Source organism: Pleurodeles waltl, chromosome 4_1, assembly GCF_031143425.1.
Source record: "Pleurodeles waltl isolate 20211129_DDA chromosome 4_1, aPleWal1.hap1.20221129, whole genome shotgun sequence".
NCBI lineage: Eukaryota > Metazoa > Chordata > Amphibia > Caudata > Salamandridae > Pleurodeles > Pleurodeles waltl.
This window is the reverse complement of record NC_090442.1, coordinates 190,577,038-190,603,564: the sequence shown is the minus strand read 5'-3', so window position 1 is coordinate 190,603,564 and position 26,527 is coordinate 190,577,038. Positions and strand designations below refer to the sequence as shown.

The 26,527-nt window shown below is 47.0% G+C and overlaps 1 protein-coding gene across 1 annotated transcript in view; it reads right to left on the bottom strand.

Moving 5' to 3' along the window:
- Positions 1-26,527, bottom strand: part of BID (BH3 interacting domain death agonist) — a 224,321-nt gene that overhangs the window by 36,642 nt on the left and 161,152 nt on the right. Inside the window, exon 4 of the mRNA XM_069228056.1 lies at positions 8,196-8,408. Within this exon, the coding sequence (XP_069084157.1) occupies positions 8,196-8,408 (213 nt within the window). The remainder of the gene's footprint in view (positions 1-8,195; positions 8,409-26,527) is intronic.

The following is a 26,527-nucleotide window of genomic DNA, read 5'->3' as shown; positions in this document are numbered from 1 at the left end:
AGATTTACAAATGCTTGTAAATCTCAGACAGCTTCAAAAGCAAGACAACTGCTTCAGGGGGCATATTTAGAAGGCGTTGTTAAGCCACAAAAACTGGCTTAGCGCCACCTTGTAAATATAACTAATGCACAGCACCACCGAAGCCTCACAAGTAGTGATGCTCCGGTGGCACTATGGGGCGTGTATATATGCCCTTAAGTACCTACTTTTTTTCCTGTACACAAAATGTGAACTATACCCAACCACAGAACTGTACTGTATGCACTTATTAGAAATGCTGGTCTAATATGTTGCAATAATATTTAATTAGGCCATTCTATCTCTAATTGTGGCAGACCTCAGGCAAACAATGTGATAACACATTTCCTCCAAGCGTCTCAGGCACTTAACTCCCTACAGCCGGATGACGTTACTACCTGCTTGATGAATGTCACATTTGTGCAAGTTCACTGAAATCTGTCGGCCCACAATGGAGTGTTTTGAGCGTGAATGCACTCCCTTGAAGTACTGGTTAGTGAAACCCAATTAGGTTGCAGGTTGTCTAGGTTCTGATCAGCATCTCTCTGGCATGGCAACGGCTCTGCAGGCTCCCAGCAGCCCTTGCCAGTGATTTGCGCAACTCTGACTCAGCAACGGATGTCAACCACTCTCTTTGGCAACGCCTCACCAGGAAGCCTGTTATAAATGAGGCTGTCGGTCCGGCAATCCACAATACCATACAGTTTTTATTCAGCATCATACAAGCATCCCCCTACTGTCCCGATCAGCAGCAACTGCTGCCCTTAGAATACTATTCCTGCAACCATCTAACCCACAATTCCACCTTAATTCCAAATAAGGAAAAGTTTCTTACCTGTACTTCTAGTTGTCTTCCAGGGGAATCCCCATCAACGTCATAAGAACTGAATTGTCCCGCCCACATGCAGGATCCCTGAGCACTTTGCACATTATTATAGATCTATATATGCACAAGCATCCTGGACTTAAGAACATCTCTGTGGCATCATGCAAATTTCAGGGTAGCTGCCGAAGGGAAACACCAGGGGCCTGATTATGACCTTTGTGGAGGGGATTACTCCGTCCCAAACGTGACGGATATCCTGTCCACCTTATTACACGCTCCTTTATATTCTATGGAATTTGTAAAACGGCAGACAGTATATCCGTCACGTTTGGGACGGAGTAATCCCCTCTGCCAAGCACTAAGAGAAACTGCTAAAATGAGCACTGTGCAACACAATAGTAAACACTCACTGCTATGACCAAGATTTGGGGGCCAGACATCGTGGGGCATATGACTGGCTGACTTAAAAGTTGTATTACGGGCTATGAAAGGAAATGTCACTAGTAATCCTAATTCTAAACCATATTGCAGTATTTAGAGTAGAAATGTGCCATATAATTAAAAACTAGCTTAAATCCCTGCTTTAAACTTTAGAGACAAATAAAGAGAAAGATGCCTGTCAGGTTATAAATGCATCAGCTGCACTCAGTAAACACTGTGGCTTTCAAGAAAGGAAGCAGCTTCCATTACCCATCATGCATTTTACTGGCAATTTGACTTACGGGCTCAGTTCTTTATGTACAAGAGAATACGATGTCCCAAAGGGAAACAAACACGAACAGCAATGGCCTGTTTGGAGGACGCTAATCCTGCTCAAAGAGGACCATAATTACCATAGATACCCCATTGCTTTTCAAATGGTTTTAGTTTTGTCTAAATATAATTTTAAGATTCTCTTTAAGTCAAGAGATTCAAGTGACCTTTCCAATGGAGAGGAAGGATTAGGGAAGAATACAGGAAGATAAATGGATTGATTTCTATAAATAGCTGACACAACCTTAGGTAAAAAGGAAGGTTGGGCTGTCAAAACTAACCAAAGGCAAGCCCGTCCGCGCCTGAACCGCGTCCAGCGCCACCCTTCCCGGTCCGCGAGAACCCTGCACCTCCAGATGCCGCTACACGGCCGACCAACTCAACGCTCTCAATCCCGGCCGCATCACAGCATGCTCCAAGCCCTCACCAAGGAACACCCACGGACCCTTCGCATGCCACTCCTGCAGATTCACCTGCGACAGAACAACGAAACCAACAAAGACCGAAACTAACCATCTCCACTGCATACTCCTCAACACCCGCTCCGCACGCAAGCACGCCATCGAGCTCTGGGACCTGCTCGACTCCACCGCCCCAGACGTAGCCTTCCTGACCGAAACCTGGTGGAACAACTCCTCAGCGCCCGACATCGCAATAGCCATCCCGGATAGCTACAAGATCATCCGTAGGGACCGCAACAACGGAATCGGAGGAGGCATAGCCATCGCCCACAAATCCTTCCTCAAGGTCGACACCCACACTGACATCTCCCTCAAGACAGCCGAACACCTACACTTCCGCATCCACGCCGACCCCAACATCACTCTCAGAGGAACGCTCATCTACAGACCCCCCGGACCACGAGCACCTATCAGCGAATCCCTCGCCGATCTCACCAGCACCCACGCACTCACCTCAACGGATTACATCCTCCTTGGGGACCTAAATTTCCACCTGGAGAACAACAACAACACCAACTCCACTACCCTGATCGACAACCTCACCAACCACGGCCTCAGACAACTCGTCAACACACCAACCCACATCGCCGGCCACACGCTTGATCCCATCTTCTCTTCAAGCGCCCCCATCACTTTCAACCATACCACCTTACTCCACTGGACCGACCACCACTGCATCCACTTCACCTACAAGAAACATACCGAGCACCATCGCTCCCAATAACCACCCCGCCGATGCTGGAGCAAAGTTACGGAAGACCAGCTTACCAACGCCCTCGCCCAGAACCCACCCCCCGACCCCACCGACCGAGACACCGCCGCCCACAACCTCACCCTGTGGATCAACAACTGCGCCAACACCCTTGCGCCACTTAAAAAAACCACCGACAACCAAGCCAGAAGAAAAGCCACCTGGTTCACCGACGAACTCCTAAACTCCAAATGCGACTGCCGGAAGCTAAAAAAGAAATGGCTCCTCAAACGCACACCTGACAGCCTCACAGCCCACAAGGACGCCACCTGCAAGCACCACCAACTCATCAGACAAGCCAAACGATCCCACTTCAAAGACCGCCTGGACAACAACGCACACGACAGCAAAGAGCTCTTCAGCATTGTGAAAGAACTCTCCAACCCTGGCGCCAATGACATCCCTCCATCCCAAGAACTCTGCAACGCACTGTCCACCTTCTTCCACCGGAAGATCATCGGCATCCACAACAGCTTCGACACCACTCCCACGCCAGACCCCACCCCCAAACACTCCACATGTGCAAACCTCCTGACCTCCTGGACCAACGTGAACGACACAGAGACACACAAGATCATGAACTCCATCCACTCAGGATCTTCGTCAGACCCCTGCCCCCACCACGTATACAACAAAGCCGACTCCGCCATCGCCCCCCAACTACGGAAGGTCATCAACATCTCCTTCGAAACAGCGACATTCCCTGAAAAATGGAAACACGCCGAAATCCGCGCCCTCCTCAAGAAGCCCAAAGCAGAACCCAACGACCTCAAGAACTTCTGACCCATCTCCCTGCTCCCTTTCCCAGCAAAGGTGATTGAAAAAATCGTCAACACACAACTAACCAGCCACCTCCAAGACAGCGGCATCCTAGACCCCTCCCAGTCCGGCTTCAGACGAAACCACAGCACCGAAACCGCCCTTCTCGCTGCCACAGACGACATCTGACGCCAAATGGACAACGGCGAAACATCAGCCCTCATCCTGCTGCACCTATCTGGCGCCTTCGACACAGTCTGCCACCGCACTCTGAAATCACGCCTCCACGAAACCGGAATTCAAGGAAAAGCCCTCGACTGGATCGTCTCATTCCTCTCTGGCAGAACCCAGAGAGTCCGCCTCCCCCCCTTCCGCTCCGAAGCCACCGACATCATCTGCGGCATCCCCCAAGGCTCATCCCTCAGCCCGACGCTGTTTACGCCGACGACACCCAGCTCATCCTCTCACTCACCAAAGACCCGCACACCGCCAAAACCAACCTCCACGAGGGAATGAAATCCATCGCCGAATGGATGAGAAACAGCTGTCTGAAACTGAACTCGGACAAGACGGAGGTCCTCGTCCTTGGACCCACCCCCTCCGCCTGGGACGACTCCTGGTGGCCCACCGCACTAGGAACCCCACTGACACCGTCCGTGCACACTCGCAACCTGGGCTTCATCCTCAACCAGTGCTTTAAATGGGCCGGTACTCTCAGGTACTGAGTACCGTCACTTTTTTATTTTGAGAGGGAGAGTACCGGCATATCTCAAGAAAAACGTAATACTTTTAATTGGAGAGTACCGTTACTTCTCAGAAACAAGCAGGTACTCTGGTACAGAGTACCTGCACTTCTATTTTTCCATTTAAAGCACTGTCCTCAACTCCTCCCTCACTTTGTCTAAACAGGTCAACGCAGTCTCCTCCTCCTGCTACAACACAAGCAGACCGCGTTGGAGTCCTCAAAACAGACTCTGAAGGAGGAGCCGGAAGAGGCGCTGTAGGTGTTACCGGCGTCTGTGGCAATGGTGATTGTCGAGGAGAGAGTTGTGGAGACGCTGGAAGGAGGATGAGTGAAGCCGAGGATTCTGAGGTTGTATAAACCCTTCTAGGTCTTTTTGATTGTCTCGACGTCGACACACTCCTCGACGTCGAAGTACGGTGACGGCGAGTGCCCTTCGCCGTCGATTCTTCTCGCCATTGAGAATCTCTCGACGACGACCTTCGACGTCGCCGTGATGACGGTGAGCGCCTACGACGTCGAGCACCCCTCGACGTTGATCGCTCTCGCCGTGTCGACGGCGAGCCGGATTCAGATCTCCTCGACGTGGAACGTCCTCGCCGTGTCGACGGCGACCCAGATCTCGAAAGCAGAGCAATGTCTCTTTCTCGCCGGCGAACCACTCCTCGACGGCGAGCATGTTGGCGCCGTTCCTTGCCTCGACGTCGACGCCCTCGACGTCGTCGGAGACCTGTGCCGTTTTTGAGCCGGTCTGGTCGGAGTTATAGAGGAAACAGTGTGAGCCCTGGTAGAAGACTGACCTTCTCCTCGCTCTGTGGTAGAATGACCACTTTTCCTCCTGTCCTCTTTCGCCTGGAGTCGGATCTTCTCCCTGTCACAAAGGGTCCTTCTGGAGAAGGTTTTGCAGATGTCACACGACTCCGGTTTGTGGCTGGATGGAAGGCAAATTATGCAGACCCGATGTGGATCTGTTTTGGCCTTTTTTCTGCCACAAGAAGGGCATTTGTCAAACAGTGAAGGCATTTCTGAAGTAGAAAAACCTCAAAATTCTGTCAGAATCTAACAGAAAAAAATAGAAAATGATCACTCAATGTTAAAAACATTGAGTGAAATTGAAATTCAAAAGATTTTAAATGAATTTCTGTCACAAAAGGATTTTGTGAGGTAGAGCTCAATGCTTCAGGGTCCTGTCAGAAAGGAGCCGGAAAAAAGAACTGAGGCAACTGCCTTTTGCTGTGCATGATGGGAAACAGGAAGACTTTACTTTCTTAAAGGCACAGCTCTAGTTTCATTCTGTATAATGGCAGCCTATGGGCTACACTGCCCTACATTGTTTTATTCTCATGAGAGGTGTAAATAAAATATGAAAATGTATTTATTTATGTATTTATAGAATAAATTGAGGTTTAAACGTGAATTTACACTACAACTGTTTTTTCTTCTAACAATTTGGCCTGTGTAGCTGTTCACATAGGCTGCACATTGTTATTCTTAAGTGTTTTTCACAGACCTTTTTTGTCAAGGAGCTGATGATTGCACTTAAGAATATATTACACAACAGTGCTCCGGGGTCCCCGCAGGCGCGCGGAACTATTCAGTGCTTATGACTATACATGGAAATCCCCTACGAGAGAACTGGAGTTACAGGTAAGAAACCATTCCTTATGAAATAACGATGTGCCTATTTCTGTATGATATTGAATGCAACCTCCCTTGTGTTGAATGAAATCTGAAGGCACCTCTTCTGAAGGGATTGTGGTCCCTGTGTCATGAAATTGTACAGAATAACTTCAGAAAAAACTAAAAACAATAATTTTAACTTAAGTATTTGACTACCATTGTCTATTGTACTTGCACTTTCCATATACTTCACAGTATTGTTCTTCTCCTTGGTTAATTAATAATTAATTAATTTTTATACCTCATTTCACTGTGCTCAGTAAGAGATATTTTGCTCCTGGATATGTTATGCTACATACAGTAGAACCATTATAAGGGAGATCAATCAAGAAGATGGGGTGTTGTTCATATCTTATGCCTTGACTGATAGTCTTAGTTTGTTATTTGATCACCTCTGTTGGGATAAGAATGTTTCAATATGACTCTGGTACTAGTTTACCTGGAATTGATTCATTTTAGTGGGAATCACATCATGAATACCATAATGCAAGATGCATTTTTAGTACTTTATTAGAACTAGCATTTTGTGTCTAGTGATGAAGATGGATGTCTCAAAAGCATTTTCTATCATAACCTATTATTTAATATTACTGGACTCATGGCTAAATGGGGGTGACCAGCTATGCAAATACAGATATGTTAGAAGATAATATGTCTTGATGTACTAATTTAAACACACTTTGACAACTTTATATGTACTAGCATTTTATGAACATCCCTTGCACAGTGATTTCTGCAGGTTAAGGGTATACTGAATTTCATGCTGAACAACCCCTCATTACCTATCTCTGCCCAACTCTAGGAGGGAGTCCACAGATCTTAGTAAATGGAACAGCACTTTAGATGGGAACTGCATCTCGCTTTAAGAGATGTATGTTCCTCCATCCTAGGTATCTGGCACTTTATTGCACCTTAACCTGGAGAAGTCCTTATACTGTTCTACACATCTCAGGCAAGAGCACTTTATGAACAGTTTCTCACATTTAAATGTTTACAAACAGCACTATTTGTAACTCCATGTTAATAAGTCCCCTAATTGCTCTTAAAAACAGCATTGATATGTGATGACATGATGGAAAAACAGACTGCCTTCTATTTTTCCAGTCCAGTAAGCTTGATTGAGAAGTATGGTGTATCTTGTCTACTTACAATCACATAGAAGTAAACTCTCCTATGCTGTCGAGCTATCAGGTTTACTAAGATATAGATATCACCATAAGGTAATTGGCTGGTACTTTACATAGACTGGTATAGTGAGTTCTAGAATACTGATTGTCATGCTCTTTTGGGACACCTAAAATGTTGACTATCACTGTATTTGCAATGAATCTGTCTGCCTACAATTGAATCACTGTTAAATTCATATCTACAAGAATGTAATCTAAATGTTAATGTACTTTACAGTAACGTTGAAAAATAGAGATCCAAGATGGTGGATGAATCTGACAGCATCACATAAGGTACAGGTGCACTCTAGTTGTTCTTTCTTAATAAGCAGTGATGATGGACAATTATGGTGAGGGCACTTTAAATGGACTATCTGGGTGGTTGGACTCTATGGTCCAGTTGAAGATATACACTAAAACACGTCAACCAACTTTTTCTGTATGCACCGTTAGTGAAAAAAATAAAGTAAAACACGTGAATTACCTGATTATCCATGATTGAATACAAGGACAGTCAGCCCATTTAAGTACATTTTCCCAGGCTATTATACATTGAATAGGAGATAGTGTACAGCACTTTACCAGCTCAACCAACTCCAATTGATCTGGGCCTAAATCCATCAGTTTTTTTGCCCGCCACACCATTCAAATTTGTACCCAGCCACATGCAAATCAAGTGCAAGTCACAGTCTTCAGTGCACGTGACAGTTCATGATAGCAAATCTCACACCTGATTACAAGCTCTATAGAACAGGAATCTATAGTGAACAAATTTTAATTAACACTCCTCTGTGAGACCCAAATAGTGCAATTGCTGTATGCTCATCATAAATATTATTTACAGTCTAGTTTTAAGGCAAAGTGATGTAAATGACAGCATACTAATGTTGCATGTTACCTTACAAAGTTTGCACCAACCTGTGACAGGACATGTAGAACATTCTAAAGAGGAGGAAGAGAAGAGGAGGAATGGAGAACAGGAGGAGGTTCTCGAGGGTTAAGGTTATACAATACTATGCAAAGTTTATGCTGCTCTTACCTGTCTTGCTAAATGATTAATGGAAGAGGGTAGATGTCGGTTAATAAAATCAACTGTACTCCAAAACACACGTCGAAGAAGACCTGGGACGCAGTGAGATACTTTTCTGGCCAAAATCATAGCAAGTAGCAGCTTGGCTTTCTCCAGTTCTATTCCTGCTGGAACACTTACTGCCAAATTGTCAATTACTGCACAAAAACGCAGATCCTTATCCTTTGTGAGGAAAAAAGCACAAACGGAGAGAAAATTAACACTGGATTTATTACTTAAGTCTATCCATTTGTATGCATGTAAGAAAATTTGCTGTATTTTTTTTTTTAAACCAAAGGTTGCAGGGAGGTTATAGTTAAGTTCAGTTTTTACATGCACAAATCCATAGAAATGTAGCTTTTAGTTATTCCAACTATAACTCGTGCCCTCACCATGCAGTTTTCTCATCAATAATTTTACTGCAAATGTTACAGTGATATTATCAATGATGTCATAGAAGATGTCATCACTGATGTAATATCTGAGGTAATTAGCAGTGCATATCGAGGGCATGAGTTATAGTTACTTAAAATAACTAAGTATAAAAGCTGAATATCTATGGTTTTGTGTGTGTGAAATATGAATCCAACTATAAAGTCTCTGTAACCTTTGTTTTTTTTTGGTGTGTGTGTGTGTGTGTGTGTGTGTGTAGAGCGAAGGGCTTGCCTGGCGTTGTGCTGCCCCCACCTAAGCTTGCTGCTCCTGCCTCATTACAGCACCGTTCTGTTGTTGTTCTGCCACTTACCTTCCCGCGTGAACAGTTAGCTTGATTCCCCATCCACCTCCTCCTTACCCTCTGTTGCCAGAGTACATGCACCAGCCCCCTCCCTCCTGCCTTGTATGGTCTGTGCTGCCACTGTCCTCCATTTAGGTTCATGTCCCTGCCAACTCCCCCAGCCCTCCGTTCTCCAATTTTATGCCCCATCATTGCCCCCCTGCTTAGCCTCTGTGCTCTACCTGCCCTCTGAAGTCTGTGTGCATGCCCCTGCTCCCTAATGCCACTGTCCCTCCCATCTACTTTAAGTGTTCTGTTGGCTGCCACCGCCCTGCCTAGCATAGTCATATGGCAGCCGCCTGTCCCTAACATCTTCACCCTACCTGTCCAAGTTCCATGCCCCTATCCCCTTCCTCTTGCCGTCCATGGTCCATGGTCCTGCCACTCCCTTCTGCCCTCCATGCTCTGTTGTGCTGCAACTGCTCCTCCTGCTTGCCCGGCATGGTCTGTTGTGAAGCCCCTTCGTCTGTCCTCTCTTGTCTGTGTCCAGCCCCTATCCCTCTCTTCTGGCCTCCATGGTACTTTGTGCATGTCCTTGCCCCTTCCCTCTTGCCCACCATGGCTGCTGTGCTGCCATTATCCCTCCGCTTGCAATGAAGGTCTTCTGTGCTGCCACAGTACCTCCTACCTGCCCTGCGTGGTCAGCTTGCTGCCCCATACCACCTCCCACCTTCCCTCCATTGTATGTGTGTATGCCATTATAGTCTCACTGTTGCCCTCCATGGTGTGTTGTGCTTCCAGTGCCCATACCGCCTGCCCTTCATGGTTAGCTTGCTGATACTGCCCTCCCACTTCCACCTGCCCTCTGTTTACCATGTGCAGGCCCCTATCTCTGCCCTCCTTTCTGGTACACTGTCTGACCCCTGCCTCCTCCCTCCTGCCCTTCATGGTCTGTTATGCTACAACTGTCCCTCCTGTCTGTCCGGTATGGTCCAGCTGCCCTTGCATCCTTCCCCTTTGCTCTCTGTTGTCCATGTGCATGGCCCTGTCCCCTATATATTGCTTTCCATGGTCTGTTGTGCTGCACTGCTGTCCCACTTGCTGTGTGGTGTATTGTGCTACTGCAACCCCTGATAATTGTCCTGTAAGGTCAGTGAGGTGTACCTGTCTATCTTCCTCTGTTATATGAGTTCATGCCCCTTCCCCATTCCCCCTGCACTCTGTTATCCAATGTACCATACTTGCCACTATTTTGAATTTGGTAAGAGGGAGATTATGAAAAAACCAACTGGGAAATTGTTTTTGTCCACTGATTTACACTGACAAAGAAGATATTTTAGGCAGAAGGGACACACAAAATAAAGCCCCTTTGGGCTTAAAAGCAATGGGTGGCTCATGCCTGAATTGGGTTGGTTGGCATGTATGGTTGTACTGCCCCTGATTCTTTCTTCTGCCCTCAATGGTATGTTATATTGCCACAGCCTCTCTTGCCTGATCTAACTGGTTGTTTTTTTCATCTGTCCCCCTTTACCTTACCCTTAATGGTCCGCTGTGCTGCCACTGCCCCTCCTGCCTGACAAGCATGCTCAACCTGTTCCCTCTGCATTCTCCTCCCTGCCTTCAATTATCACGAGTCCATGCCCTTGACATCTGCCTCCCCACAGCATTCTAATTTACAACTGGATTGCTAACATTTTATATTTATTTCACAAATGTGGCACGCTTAACGTCATATTGATATAATCAAAACTGTAATACCTAAAGCATTTCCTTTTGAAATTATAAAAATTAGAGGGCCTTATTCCCACAGAAATTATGGTTAGTGCTCTAAATACTTAAATGAGGGCATATTTTCTGAATTCTCAAATAGCAACAAAGAACTTCTAAATTATTTGCTATATTTTGTTTTGTATCCAGTTGATCACTTGATTTTATGTTACACTTAGGGGAGAGGATGTGGCGTTAACAGCCAGAGCTGGAGACTTTGCAAATGGGGAACCAGGTTCGAGTTTGGGCGTCAGCTCGACATCCTGTGATTCTGGGAAAATGACTTAACATCCCCATGCGCGAAACCAAAATGAATGTGTCCTTCTGTAATGTAACTGATGCTCATGTGAAACACTCCAATATCTTCGGGGCAAGTCTGCGGCATATAAAACTGAAAGAAAAAAAGAAAATGAAGTGTTTTGCACACTTCTGCCATTGAGGTATACTTGGGCTACACTCAGATGATATTTGTGCTACATTTGTGCTTTTTTTCCTCTGGTGGCCATGTTATGTTATGTTAAGTTGCTTATATTGCGCATGGTTACCCGAAGGCCTCCTACCGCTAAGGGACAAATTTCTATAACTATGATTGCGAAACAGAAGGTCCTAGAACAACCAGGTTTTGAGTGCTTTCTGGAAGTTAAGTTCATGAATGGTTAGCCAAAGGCTGCGGGGAGGGAGTTCCACAATTTGGCTCCGAGATATGCCATTCTGGTACCTCCCCATCTAGATTTTTTAACTCTGGGTATAATGGCCAGCGCAGCTGATGCAGACCTGAAATTGCTGATAGGTGTATAAAAAGATGCCAGGGTCTTTAAAAGAGGGGGGCTCTGTTATGTATTGACCTATGGATACAGCACAAAGTTTTGAACACTATGCGCTGTTCCACTGGGAAACAGTAAAGTGAGGAAAGGGCGGTTTTAACGGGAGCATGCCTAGGTATTTCTAATAGAAGGCGGGCCGCGGTATTTTAAACAACTTGTAATTTCCTTTTAACATATTTGGGGGAACCAAAAAATAATGCATTGCCATAATCCAATCGAGAAATAATGAGAGCCTGGATGATGAGTCTTTTTACCAAGAACGCGAGAATTGCAATCCTTAAGAGCCTCATTAATCCGAAGCAAGTAGCAGAGATTTTGCTAGCGTGATGTTCCAAAGTAAGTTGGGAGTCTAGCCAGATTCCTAAACTTTTAATATGATTCTTAGGAGAAGGCAGCTACTCCAAGGAACCGGACAGCAGGGGTTTGTGCCAGAACGGGGACAATGTCCCAGTATCATTACTTCTATTTTGTATCCATTTAATTGGAGCATGCTTTCAGCCATCCATCTTGACACTGCTAGTAAACAAAGAGACAATGACAGTCCATCAGAACCTGAGTTAGTAGAAAACAAAATCACTTGCTGGGTGTCAACTGCATAAGAAACTAGTGAAAGTCTGAATGGCTCCACTATCTGAGCCAGGGGGTGGGGGGCATTTAGATATTGACTAACGTAGAACTAAGGGAAAAGTCCTGTGGCACACCACAGCTACATTTAATCCTGCTGGAAAGATAAGAACGGTCACGGACCTGAAATGATCTTCCCTTCAGAAACTAAGGGAGCCAACTTAGTGCTCCTCCCTCGATTCCAATCTCCTTCATCCTCTGACACAGCAAATGGTGATCTACTGTGTCGAAGGCAGCACTCAGATCAAGGAGTACAATTGCCGTCATGCACCCCTGATCCATACGATTCCTGGCCTCTTCCATGACGGCGATCAAGGCGGATTCAGTGCTGTGGAGAGGTCTAAAGCCCATCTGGGTGGGATGAAGGATGTTATCGTCTAGAAAAGTGGAGAGTTGAACATTAATGTGTTTGTCTAATATTTCAGAGGGGGATGGCAATAGCGATATTAGACTAGAATTTTTAAGCACTGTTGCATCCAGGCTAGGTTTTTACAGCAGGGGTTTGACTATGGCATGTTTCCACTGATCAGGAGCAGTGCTCCTAGATAATGAGGAATTTAACAAATCCGTCAAATCAGGGACGGTGACTGGAGCCCCAAAGGCCAGTATCAAAGGAGGAGCAGGTCCAAAGGGGATCCTGATTTGAGAGATGAAAGAAGGGAAGCAATCTGATCCTGTGAGAGAGGGGAACATTGCGAGATAGTAGCAACACAGTTGTGGCGATAATCTGCCGCAACTTCAGAGTGAAGCATACTATTTGGAAAATTCGAATAGATATCGACAATTTTTTGTTGAAAAAACAATGCCCGATTGTTGCTCTGCTCTTGAGAGGCTTCAAATAATTCACCATCAGGGGATGATTGTAAAAATTATTTGAGTAACTGAAAGATCTGTTTGGAAGAGTTGGAAGACTGTTCAATTCTAGCAGCATAATAGGTACTTTGCGTTGATTTAATTTCAGCGTGATAAAATCCAATAGCCTTCCTATATTCTTCCTATATTACAGGGTCATAAGGTTTTCTCCATCTTCTTTCCAGACATCTACACTTCCTTTTGAGGATTTGTAGATGAGGAGTAAACCACAGGGCACCAGCTTTCTGGCAACTCCCAATTTTCGTACTATAGGGAAGTAAAGTATCTAAACAGTCAATGATCCAGTTATTGGATGAGTCTTTCACAATGTCATTCATATCAAGAAGAAAGTGTTTACGACTTTTCAAGATACCGATCCAATCGCTGGCGTTATGTTTATGCCAGTGCCTAAAAGGTTGAACTATTGACCAAGATGGTCTGCATGTGGTGGGAATGGATAGATTTAAAGAGATTAAAAAGTGATCTGACCAGGCCAAAGGGAGAGGAGGCAGGAAAGCCTGCTAGATTACTAAAAACTAAGGCCCATATTTTCACTTTTTGACGCAAACCTGCACCAGCGCAGGTTTGCATCAAAAATATTGACGCCGGCTACTGCCATTCCATACACACCAGCCGGGCGCTGCAGCCCGGTCAGCGGCAAAATAAATTACGCAGACCGGGCAGCGGAGGCGTAGGGAAGACTGGGGGTTGTGCGTCGAAAACGGTGCAAGTCAGGTTAGAGTAAAAAATATTGGCTCTAACCTGACTAGCGCCATTTTCTGACGCACAACCCCCATGGAAATGACTCCTGTCTTAGCAAAGACAGGAGTCATGCCCCCCTGCCCAATGGCCGTTCCCAGTCACGAGACCGAAGGACTCCTCCCACTTCGGTTCCATTGCGCATGGGCGTCGACTCCATCTTAGATTGTTTTCCCCGCAGAGGGTGAGGTAGGAGTTGTGTATGCTAGTAATATTGCCCATGCAATGGAATGAATACGTATGTACAAATGAAGGTTAACGTAATATATTTACAAATGTACAAATGTTGAAGATCTACTTCTAAACGGCTACAGGCTACCGGGGAGGCGGGTGGGCGCATCTGAATCTGCAGCGACTAATGCCACGAACAGATGTACACTGGGTAAGTGACATTTTCCGTTCGGTGGCATGTGTAGCTGCAGATACACATGCTGTGCATAGACTAGTAAGCAGTTATCTCCCCAAAAGCGGTGGTTCAGCCTGTAGGAGTTGAAGTAGTTTGAAATAAAGTTCTTAGTACAGATTGACCTACTGTGGCTTGTTGTGCCGATAACACATCTACACAGTAGTGCTTAGTAAATGTATGAGGCGCAGACCATGTTGCTGCCTTACATATTTCGTTCATTGGAATATTTCCTAGAAAGGCCATAGTAGCACCTTTTTTCCTAGTTGAGTGTGCCTTTGGTATAATAGGCAGCTCTCTCTTAGCTTTAAGATAGCAGGTTTGAATGCACCTAACTATCCATCTAGCGATGCCTTGTTTTGAAATAGGATTTCCTGTATGAGGTTTTTGAAAGGCAATAAATAGTTGTTTTGTCTTTCTAATTAGTTTTGTTCTGTCAATGTAGTACATTAGTGCCCTTTTGATGTCTAATGTATGTAGTGCCCTTTCAGCTACGGAATCTGGCTGTGGGAAGAACACTGGTAGTTCTACTGTTTGATTTAAGTGGAACGGTGAGACAACCTTTGGTAAGAATTTTGGATTTGTTCTTAGAACTATCTTATTTTTATGTATTTGAATAAATGGTTCTTGTATAGTAAATGCCTGAATCTCACTCACTCTTCTTAGAGATGTGATGGCAATGAGAAATGCAACTTTCCACGTTAAGTATTGCATTTCACAAGAATGCATGGGCTCGAAAGGTGGACCCATGAGTCTTGTTAAGACAATGTTGAGGTTCCATGAAGGAACGGGTGGTGTCCTTGGTGGTATAATTCTCTTTAGGCCTTCCATAAAAGCTTTAATGACTGGTATTCTGAATAGTGAAGTTGAGTGAGTAATCTGCAGGTAAGCAGATATTGCGGTGAGATGTATCTTTATGGAGGAGAAGGCTAGATTTGATTTTTGCAAATGTAGTAAATATCCCACTACATCTTTTGGAGATGCGTGTAATGGTTGAATTTGATTGTTATGGCAGTAACAAACAAATCTTTTCCATTTATTTGCATAGCAGTGTCTAGTGGAAGGTCTTCTAGCTTGTTTTATGACCTCCATACATTCCTGTGTGAGACCTAAGTGTCAGAATTCTAGGATTTCAGGAGCCAAATTGCTAGATTCAACGATGCTGGGTTTGGATGCCTGATCTGTTGTTTGTGTTGTGTTAACAGATCTGGTCTATTGGGTAGCTTGATATGAGGTACTACTGACAGGTCTAGTAGTGTTGTGTACCAAGGTTGTCTTGCCCATGTTGGTGCTATTATTATGAGTTTGAGTTTGTTTTGACTCAACCTGTTTACTAGATATGGAAGGAGAGGGAGAGGGGGAAAAGCGTACGCAAATATCCCTGACCAATTCATCCATTGAGCATTGCCTTGGGATTGGTGGTGTGGGTACCTGGATGCGAAGTTTTGGCATTTTGAGTTTTCTTTTGTTGCAAATAGGTCTATTTGGGGTGTTCCCCAAATTTGAAAGTAAGTGTTCAGTATTTGGGGGTGAATTTCCCATTCGTGGATTTGTTGGTGATCCCGAGAGAGATTGTCTGCTAGCTGGTTTTGGATCCCTGGAATAAATTGTGCTATTAGGCGAATGTGGTTGTGAATCGCCCAATGCCATATTTTTTGTGTTAGGAGACACAACTGTGTCAAGTGTGTCCCCCCCTGTTTGTTTAAATAATACATTGTGGTCATGTTGTCTGTTTTGACAAGAATGTATTTGTGGGTTATCATGGGCTGAAATGCTTTCAGCGCTAGAAATACTGCTAACAGTTCTAGGTGATTTATGTGAAATTGCCTTTGATGTATGTCCCATTGTCCTTGGATGCTGTGTTGATTGAGGTGTGCTCCCCACCCTGTCATGGAAGCATCTGTTGTTATGATATATTGTGGCACTGGGTCTTGGAAAGGCCGCCCTTTGTTTAATTTTGTACTGTTCCACCATAGAAGCGAGATGTATGTTTGGCGGTCTATCAACACCAGATCTAGAAGTTGACCCTGTGCATGTGACCATTGTGATGCTAGGCACTGTTGTAAGGGCCGCATGTGTAGTCTTGCGTTTGGGACAATGGCTATGCATGAAGACACCATGCCTAGAAGTTTCATTACAAACCTCACTTGATAATGTTGGTTTGGGTGCATGTTTAGTATTACATTTTGGAAGGCTTGTACCCTTTGTGGACTTGGAGTGGCAATCCCTTTTTGTGTGTTGATTGTTGCTCCTAAGTATTGTTGTATAGGACACAGTTGTAGATGTGATTTTTGGTAGTTTATAGAGAACCCTAGTTTGTGAAGGGTTTCTATGACGTATTTTGTGTGTAGAAGACACTGTTGCTGAGTGCTGCTTTTTATTAACCAATCGTCTACTACTGCAAGGCATTTTGTGAATACCCTTGGTGCTGTTGTTATCCCGAACGGTAACACTTTGAATTGGTAATGCACGCCTTGGATTACAAATCTCAAGTATTTCCTGTGGGAAGGATGTATGGGTATGTGGAAGTAAGCATCCTTGAGATCTAATGTTGACATGTAGTCCTGTTGTTTGAGCAAGGGAATCACGTCTTGAAGTGTCACCATATGAAAATGATCTGATTTGATGTAAAGATTTAGCGTTCTGAGGTCTAATATGGGTCTCAGTGTTTTTTCCTTTTTTGGGATTAGGAACTACAGGGAGTAAACACCTGTTCCTTTTTGATGTTTGGGTACTAGCTCTATTGCTTCTTTTTGTAACAATGCTTGGACTTCTAGTTGTAACAGATCTAAGTGTTGTTTGGACATGTTGTGTGCTCTTGGAGGCACACTTGGTGGCAAATGTAGGAATTCTATGCAATAACCATGTTGGAAAATGGCTAGGACCCACGTGTCCGTAGTTATGTGTTTCCAATTTTGGTAATAATCTGTGAGCCTCCCTCCCACTGGTGTTGTGTGGTGGGGGTTTGTGACGTTGGAGTCACTGTTTAGTTTGTGGGGTTTTTGGGCTTTGGAATTTCCGTCTTGTTTTAGGGAACTGTCCACCCCTATATTGTCCCCGAAAACCTCCTCTCTGATATTGGCCCTGGTATGTGGGTCTGGCTTGTGAGGTGGAAGGCTCTGTGGTCTGGGCCCGAAACCCCCCTCTAAAATGTGGCTTCCTAAAAGTGCCTCTGCTCTGTGGGGAGTAGAGCGCGCCCATGGCTTTGGCCGTGTCAGTGTCTTTCTTCAGTTTGTCTATTGCTGTATCCACCTCCGGTCCAAACAATTGTTGTCCGTTGAAAGGCATATTCAGCACAGCCTGCTGGATTTCTGTCTTAAATCCGGTGGTACGTAGCCACGCGTGTCTCCGAATGGTTACCGCCGTGTTTACTGTTCTGGCCGCCGTGTCTGCAGAGTCCATAGCTGACCTTATTTGGTTGTTGGAGATAGTTTCGACAACCTGTTGGGCACGTTTCTGGAACTCTTTGGGAAGGTGTTGAATGAAATGTTGCATTTCGTTCCAATGTGCCCTGTTGTATCTTGCCAGTAGAGCTTGCGAATTGGCAATTCGCCAATGATTGGCTGCCTGCGCTGCCACCCTTTTGCCTGCTGCATCGAATTTCTGACTTTCTTTGTCGGGTGGTGGTGCGTCTCCAGAAGTATGTGAGTTTGCCCTTTTCCGGGCTGCTCCTACTACCACTGAATCAGGAGTTAGCCGTTGTGTAATGTACGCAGGGTCCGTAGGGGGAGGTTTATATTTCTTCTCCACCCTAGGTGTGATGTCTCTGCTCTTGACTGGGTCTTGAAACACCTGTTTGGCGTGTTTTAACATGCCTGGTAACATTGGCAAACTTTGGTATTAGCTGTGCATAGATGACAGGGTATTGAACAAGAAGTCATCTTCTATAGGCTCTGCATGCAGTGCTACGTTATGAAAAGTAGCTGCCCCAGAAACCACTTGCATGTAAGCAGTACTGTCCTCCGGTGGTGATGGCCTTGCTGGGTAGCAATCCGGACTATTATCTGAGACCGGTGCATCATACAGATCCCATGCATCCGGGTCATCTTGGCTCATCTCTGTGTGCGTTGGTGACTGCCTCATTGGGGGTGTTGCTACTGGGGACAGATGTGGCGAGTGTGGTGGCGATGGCTGTGGAGAAAACTGTGGTGATGTTCTTTCCTTAGCCACTTTTGCTTTTGACTGAATTTCCGCCTCTTGGAATGCAAGCTTCCACTTCATCTTAATTGGAGGAAGAGTTCTGATTTTCCCTGTGTCTTTTTGTATATGGAGCCTCCTCTGGGTATGGTCCGGCTCTCCCGTGCCCAGTTCTTGTTCAAACCTGTGGCCTTGTAATTGTGAGGAAAGGCCCGGTTCTTCTGTGTAGGAGTTATGTTTCGGCTCCGAGGCTTCGTGTTTCCGCACCAAAACCTTTTCGGCAGGCTTTTTCGGCTCCGAAGAAACCTTTTGGGATTTTGGGGTGCCGATCTCTTGGTGCCCAGTCTGGTCGGAGCCGGTATCTCGGTGCTGAGTTTGTTCGGAGCCGGTATCTCGACCGGAGTCGGATGTCTTCGGCTGCTGTGAGGCCTTTTTCGGTGCCGATGTCTGGTCACCGTGTTTTCAGGTAAAGTCATGGCCTGTTGGCGATGGCGTCCCCTGGGCCTTCATGATTTTCGAGTGAGTCTTTGCCGGGTCTGGTTTACTCACGGTTTGTTGCCTCGTCGGCTGCTCGCTCTCGGGCTCGTCCGAGTCCAAATCGGGAATGGAGAATGTCTCCTCTTCTTTGACGTCGGGGTGTCCGGCCGGTGTCGACGCCATTTGAAGTCTTTGAGCTCTACGATCCCGCAGTGTCTTCTTGGATCGAAATGCCCGACAGGCCTTGCACGTATCCTCTTTGTGTTCGGGGGACAAACACAGATTACAGACCAAGTGTTGGTCTGTATAAGGATACTTAGCGTGGAATTTGGGGCAGAAGCGGAATGGGGTCCGTTCCATGAGCCTTGAAGATGCACGCGGTCGGGCCGACCAGGCCCCGCCGAGGAGTGGAAGCCCCGAAGGGCTGCCGGAGCTCTTCTTTTCTTCGGTGTCGATGTGCTAGCACTAACCCGGTACCGAGCGCAAACAATACCGTCAAATTGTCCGATTGATAACTATCTTTTTCGAACCGAAACACGGAGCGAAGAGGAACATGTCCGAACCCGATGGCGGAAAAAAAATAATCTAAGATGGAGTCGACGCCCATGCGCAATGGAGCCGAAAGGGAGGAGTCCCTCGGTCTCGTCGAAGAAAAACAACATGTAACACTCCGAGCCCAACACTAGATGGCAGGATAATGCACAGCATGTGTATCTGCAGCTACACATGCCATCGAACATATATATATATATAAACAATTATATACACATATATAAATAAGTGCATCAGTATATATTGCTGATGCCAAGTTATGATTTGAAAGTGTGCTGAGGCCTGCTAACCAGGCTCCAGCACCAGTGTTCTTTCCCTAACCTGTACTTTTGTTTCCACAATTGGCACACCCTGGCATCCAGGTAAGTCTCTTGTAACTGGTACCCCTGGTACCAAGGGCCCTGATGCCAGGGAAGGTCTCTAAGGGCTGCAGCATGTCTTATGCCACCCTGGGGACCCCTCACTCAGCACAGACACACTGCTTGCCAGCTTGTACGTGCTAGTGGGGATAAAAAGGCTAAGTCGACATGGCACTCCCCTCAGGGTGCCATGCCAACCTCACACTGCCTACAGGTATAGGTAAGTCACCCCTCTAGCAGGCCTTACAGCCCTAAGGCAGGGTGCACTATACCATAGGTGAGGGCATAGGTGCATGAGCACTATGACCCTAAAGAGTCTAAGCAAAACCTTAGACATTGTAAGTGCAGGGTAGCCATAAGAGTATATGGTCTGGGAGTCTCTCATACACGAGCTCCACAGCACCATAATGGCTACACTGAACACTGGGTATCAAACTTCTCAGCACAATAAATGCACACTGATGCCAGTGTACATTTTATTGTGAAATACACCCCAGAGGGCATCTTAGAGATGCCCCCTGAAAACATACCCGACTTCCAGTGTGGGCGGACTAGTTTTACCAGCCTGCCACACACCAGACATGTTGCTGGCCACATGGGGAGAGTGCCTTTGTCACTCTGTGGCTAGTAACAAAGCCTATACTGGATGGAGGTGCTTCTCACCTCCCCCTGCAGGAACTGTAACACCTGGCGGTGAGCCTCAAAGGCTCACCCCCTTTGTTACAGCGCCCCAGGGCACTCCAGCTAGTGGAGATGCCCGCCCCCTCCGGCCTGCGGCCCCACTTTTGGCGGCAAGGCCGGAGAAGATAATGAGAAAAACAAGGAGTCGTCACTGGCCAGTAAGGACAGCCCCTAAGGTGTCCTGAGCTGAGGTGACTCTGACTTTTAGAAATCCTCCATCTTGCAGATGGAGGATTCCCCCAATAGGATTAGGGATGTGCCCCCCTTCCCTCAGTGAGGAAGCACAAAGAGGGTGTAGCCACCCTCAGGGCTAGTAGCCATTGGCTACTAACCCCCCATACCTAAACACACCCCTATATTGAATATTTAGGGGCTCCCAGAACCCAGTAAGATAGATTCCTGCAACCTAAGACGAAGAAGGACTGCTGACCTGAAAGCCCTGCAGAGAAGACGGGGACACCAACTGCTTTGGCCCCAGCCACACGTTCCACAGGGTCCAGCGACCTCTGAAGCCTCAGAGGACTACCCTGCATTTAAAAGGACCAAGAACTCCCGAGGACAGCGGCTCTGCTCCAAAGAAGAAACATCTTTGCAACAAAGAAGCAACTTTTAAAGACAACGCGTTTCCCGCCGGAAGCGTGAGACTTTGCACTCTGCACCCAACACCCCCGGCTCGACCTGCGGAGAAACAACACTACAGGGAGGACTCCACAGCGACTGCGACCCTGTGAGTAGCCAGAGTTGACCCCCCTGAGCCCACCCAGCGACGCCTGCAGAGGGAATCTAGAGGCTCCCCCTGACCGCGACTGCCTGCTTCTAAGAACCCGACGCCTGGTAAAGACCCTGCACCCACAGCCCCCAGGACCTGAAGGATCTGACCTCCAGTGCAGAAGTGACCCCCAGGTGGCCCTCTCCCTTGCCCAGGTGGTGGCTACCCAGAGGAGCCCCCCCTTGCCTGCCTGCATTGCTGAAGAGACCCCTGGGTCTCCCATTGAAACCTATTGCAAACCAGACGCATGTTTGCACTCTGCACCCGGCCGCCCCCGTGCCACTGAGGGTGTACTTTTTGTGCTACTTGTGTCCCCCCCGGTGCCCTACAAAACCCCCCTGGTCTGCACTCCGAAGACACTGGTACCTACCTGCTGGCAGACTGGAACAGGGGCACCCCCTTCTCCATTGAAGCCTATGTGTTTTGGGCACCACTTTGACCTCTGCACCTGACCGACCCAGAGCTGCCAGAGCTGCTGGTGTGGTAACTTTGGGGTTGCTGTGAACCCCCAACGGTGGGCTACCCTGGACCCAACTTTGAACCCTGTAGGTGGTTTACTTACCTGCAAAACTAACAAACACTTACCTCCCCCAGGAACTGTTGAAAATTGCACTGTCTAGTTTTAAAATAGCTTATTGCCATATTTGGCGGCACATAGTTTGTCAATTAACTCATCTGCCCTTGGAATGGGATGGGCATCTGTCTTGTTGACAGAATTAAGTCCTCTGTAGTCCACACAAAACCTCATCTCTCTCTTACCATCTTTTGTGTGAGGTTTGGGGACTAAGACCACTGGGCTAGCCCAGGGACTGTCAGAGTGCTCAATGACTCCCGATTCCAGCATCTTGTGGACTTCCACCTTGATGCTTTCCTTAACTTGGTCAGACTGTCTGAAAATTTCGTTTTTGACAGGCATGCTGTCTCCTGTGTCCACATCATGGGTACACAGGTGTGTCTGACCAGGGGTTAGGGAAAAGAGCTCAGCAAACTGCTGTAAGACTTTCCTTCGGTCAGCTTGCTGTTGGCCAGAGAGGGTGTCTGAATAGATCACTCCATCTACTGAGCCATCTTTAGGGTCAGTGGAGAGGAGATCAGGGAGAGGTTCATTCTCAGCTTCCTGGTCCTCATCTGTAACCATTAACATGTTTACATCTGCCCTGTCATGAAAGAGTTTGAGGTGGTTCACATGGATCACCCTTTTGGGGGTCCTGCTAGGGCCTAGGTCTACCAGGTACGTGACCTGACTGTTTCTCTCTAGCACAGGGTAAGGGCCACTCCATCTGTCCTGAAGTGCCCTGGGAGCCACAGGCTCCGGAACCCAGACTTTCTGCCCTGGCTGAAACTCAACGATAGCATCTTCTGGAGTTATTGGCTGGCTTCAAGGTTTTTACTTGCCTTTTCCATGTACTCTGCCATCCTGGAACGTAGGCCTAGTACATAGTCCACTATATCTTGCTTAGGCTCATGAAGTGGTCTCTCCCAGCCTTCTTTCACAAAAGCTAGTGGTCCCGTTACAGGATGCCCAAACAGAAGTTCAAAGGGGGAAAACCCTACTCCCTTCTGAGGCACCTCTCTGTAGGCGAAAAGCAGACATGGCAAGAGGACATCCCATCTCCTTTTGAGCTTTTCAGGGAGCCCCATGATCATGCCCTTCAATGTCTTATTGAATCTTTCCACAAGACCACTGGTTTGTGGATGGTATGGTGTGGTGAACGTGTAAGTCACCCCACACTCATTCCACATGTGTTTCAGGTATGCTGACATGAAGTTGGTACCCCTGTCAGACACCACATCCTTAGGAAATCCCACTCTGGTAAAGATACCAAAGAGTGCTTTAGCTACTGCAGAGGCAGTAGTGGACCTAAGGGCAATTGCTTCAGGGTACCTAGTAGCCTGATCCTCTACTACTAGGATACACTGGTTCCCTGAGGCTGTGGGAGGTTCAAGTGGACCCACTATGTCCACTCCCACTCTTTCAAAGGGGACCCCCACCACTGGAAGTGGAATGAAGGGGGCCTTTGGATGGCCACCTGTCTTACCACTGGCTTGACAGGTGGCACAAAACTCCTTTACTTTCTGGGACATGTTGGGCCAATAGAAATGGTTGACTAACCTTTCCCAAGTCTTGGTTTGTCACAAAACCCCCGCAAGTGGAATATCATCGGCTAAGGTCAGAATGAACTCCCTAAACTCCTGAGGCACTACCACTCTCCTAGTGGCACCAGGTTTTGGATCTCTTGCCTCAGTGTAAAGGAGTCCATCTTCCCAATAGACCCTGTGGGTTCCACTGACATTTCCTTTTGCTTCCTCAGCAGCTTGCTGCCTACGGCCTTCAAGAGAGGACATGTTTCTTGCCCCTTGCACAGTTGCTCCCTTGTGACCCCTGGGCCTAAGAGCTCAACCTGATAAGGTTCCAACTCCATAGGCTCAGTTCCCTCAGGGGATAGAACTTCTTCCTGAGAAGAGAGGTTCTTTTTCTGTGCTGAAGCTGGTTCCCCAGTCTTCTTTCCTTTTCCCTTGGAGGGTTGGGCCATTATTCCAGATTCCAACAACTCTATTTCACCCTGAGCCTTGCACTGTGCCCTTGTCTTGACACACACCAGTTCAGGTATACCCAGCATGGCTGCATGGGTTTTGAGTTCTACCTCAGCCCATGCTGAGGACTCCAGATCATTTCCAAGCAGACAGTAAACTGGTATAGCAGAGGAGACTACCACCTGTTTCAAGCCATTGACCCCTCCCCATTCTAAAGTTACCATAGACATGGGATGTACTTTAGTCTGATTGTCAGCGTTGATGACTGGATAAGTTTGTCCAGTCAGGTACTGTCCTGGGGAAACCAGTTTGTCTGTCACCATTGTGACACTGGCACCTGTATCCCTCAGGGCTTCTACTCTAGTCCCATTAATAAAGAGCTGCTGCCTGTATTTTTGCATGTTAGGGGGCCAGGCAGCTAGTGTGGCTAGGCCCATCCCACCCACAGAGACTAATGTAGCTTCAGTGTGGACCTTAATGTGCTCTGGGCACACTGTTGATCCCACCTGGAGACTGGCTATTCCAGTGCTAGCTCGAGTAGTAGTAACATTTCTTGGGACAGGCCTTGTCTCCAGTTTGGTGTCCCTGCTGATTACAGCTACAACACCAGGCCTTTTTGGGATCAAAGTTTTTACCCTTGTACCCAAATGAGGATTGTGAAGAGGCTTTGGACCCACCCTCCTGTGCAGGTTTTTGGGGCCCTGTAGAAGACTCTTTACTTTTTCCCTTGGATGTGCAACACTCTTCCCCTGGGGAGGCTTTGTGACCCTTTCTTTTGGTCACCCCCTGTGGAAGTCTTGGTCACCCTAGTCTTGGCCCAATGGTCTGCCTTCTTTCCCAATTCTTGGGGAGAGATTGGACCTAGGTCTACCAGATGCTGATGCAGTTTATCATTGAAACAATTACTTAAAAGGTGTTCCTTCATAAACAAATAATACAGCCCTTCATAATCATTTACACCACTGCCATTAATCCAACCATCCAGTGTTTTGACTGAGAAGTCAACAAAATCAACCCAGGTGTGGCTCGAGGATTTTTTAGCCCCCCTAAGCCTAATCCTGTACTCCTCAGTTGAGAATCCAAAGCCCTCAATCAGGGTCGCCTTCATGAGGTCATAGGATTCTGCACCTTTTCCAGAGAGTGTGAGGAGTCTATCCCTACACTTTCCAATGAACATTTCCCAAAGGAGAGCACCCCAGTGAGATTTGTTTACTTTTCTGGTTGCACAAGCCCTCTCAAAAGATGTGAACCATTTGGTGATATCATCACCATCTTCATATTTTGTTACAATCCTTTTGGGGATTTTTAGCATGTCAGTATTTTCTCTGACCCTATTTAAGTTGCTGCCACCATTGATGGGAGCTAAACCCATCTCTTTTCTTTCCCTTTCTATGGATAGGAGCTGTTCTCCAAAGCCAATCTTTTGGCCATCCTGACTAACAGGAGGTCATCTTCATTGAGGCTGCCCTCAATGTTTTCAGAGGTACCAGACTTCCCTATGGAAGAACTAGTCTCTCTGACTAGGATTTGAGTAGTCAGGGTTTGAGAGACCCTGTTCTCCCTATTTAGGACAGGAGGGGGGAAGTCATCCTCCTGTTCACTAATTTCCTCCATCTGAAGGATTATCCCCGGAGGGGTGGTCCCTTTTTTACTCTGCCAAAAGCTCATGGAGCTCTACTTTGGTAGGGTTGGACCCAGTTTGGCTCGCAGTCGCCAGGGAGTCCTCCCTGAGGTGTTCGTTTTCTGCGGGTCGAGCCGTGGGCGTCGGGTGCAGAGTGGGAAGTCTCACGCTTGCGGCGGGAAACGTGAAGTCTTTAAAGTTGCTTCTTTGTTGCAAAGAAGTTGCAGGTTTTTGAACAGAGCCGCTGTTCACAGGAGTTTCTTGGTCCTTGGGTGCAGGGCAGTCCTCTGAGGCTTCAGAGGTTGCTGGTCCCTGTGGGATGCGTCGCTGTTGCAGTTTTCTTTGAAGTTGGGAGACAGGCCGGTAGGGCTGGGGCCAAAGCAGTTGTCGTCTTCTCTGCAGGGCTTCAGGTCAGCAGTCCTTCTTGTTAAGGTTGCAGGAATCTAGTGTCCTAGGGAGCCCCTAAATACTAAATTCAGGGGTGTGTTTAGGCCTGGGAGGGCAGTAGTCAATTGCTACTGTCCTTGAGGGTGGCTACACCCTCTTTGTGCCTCCTCCCTGTGGGGAGAGGGGCACATCCCTAATCCTACTGGGGGAATCCTCCATCCACAAGATGGAGGATTTCTGAAAGTAAGGGTCACCTCAGCTCAGGACACCTTAGGGGCTGTCCTGACTGGTGGGTGACTCCGCCTTGTTTTTCTGATTATCTCCTCCAGCCTTGCTGCCAAAAGTGGGGGCAGTGGCCGGAGGGGCAGGCATCTCCACTAGCTGGGATGCCCTGTGGTGGTGTAACAAAAGGGTGAGCCTTTGAGGCTCACCGCCAGGTGTTACAGTTCCTGCAAGGGGGGGTGAGAAGCACCCCCACCCAGTACAGGCTTTGTTCCTGGCCACAGAGTGAGAAAGCACTCTCCCCATGTGGCCAGCAACATGTCTGGTATGTGGCAGGCTGGCAGAAACTAGTCAGCCTACACTGGAAGTCGGGTATGTTTTCAGAGGCATCTCTAAGATGCCCTCTGGGTGTATTTTACAATAAATTGCACACTGGCATCAGTGTGCATTTATTGTGCTGAGAATTTTTATACCAAACTTCCCAGTTTTCAGTGTAGCCATTATGGAACTGTGGAGTTCATGTTTGACAAACTCCCAGACCATATACTCTTATGGCTACCCTGCACTTACAATGTCTAAGGTTTTGCTTAGACACTGCAGGAGCATAGTGCTCATGCA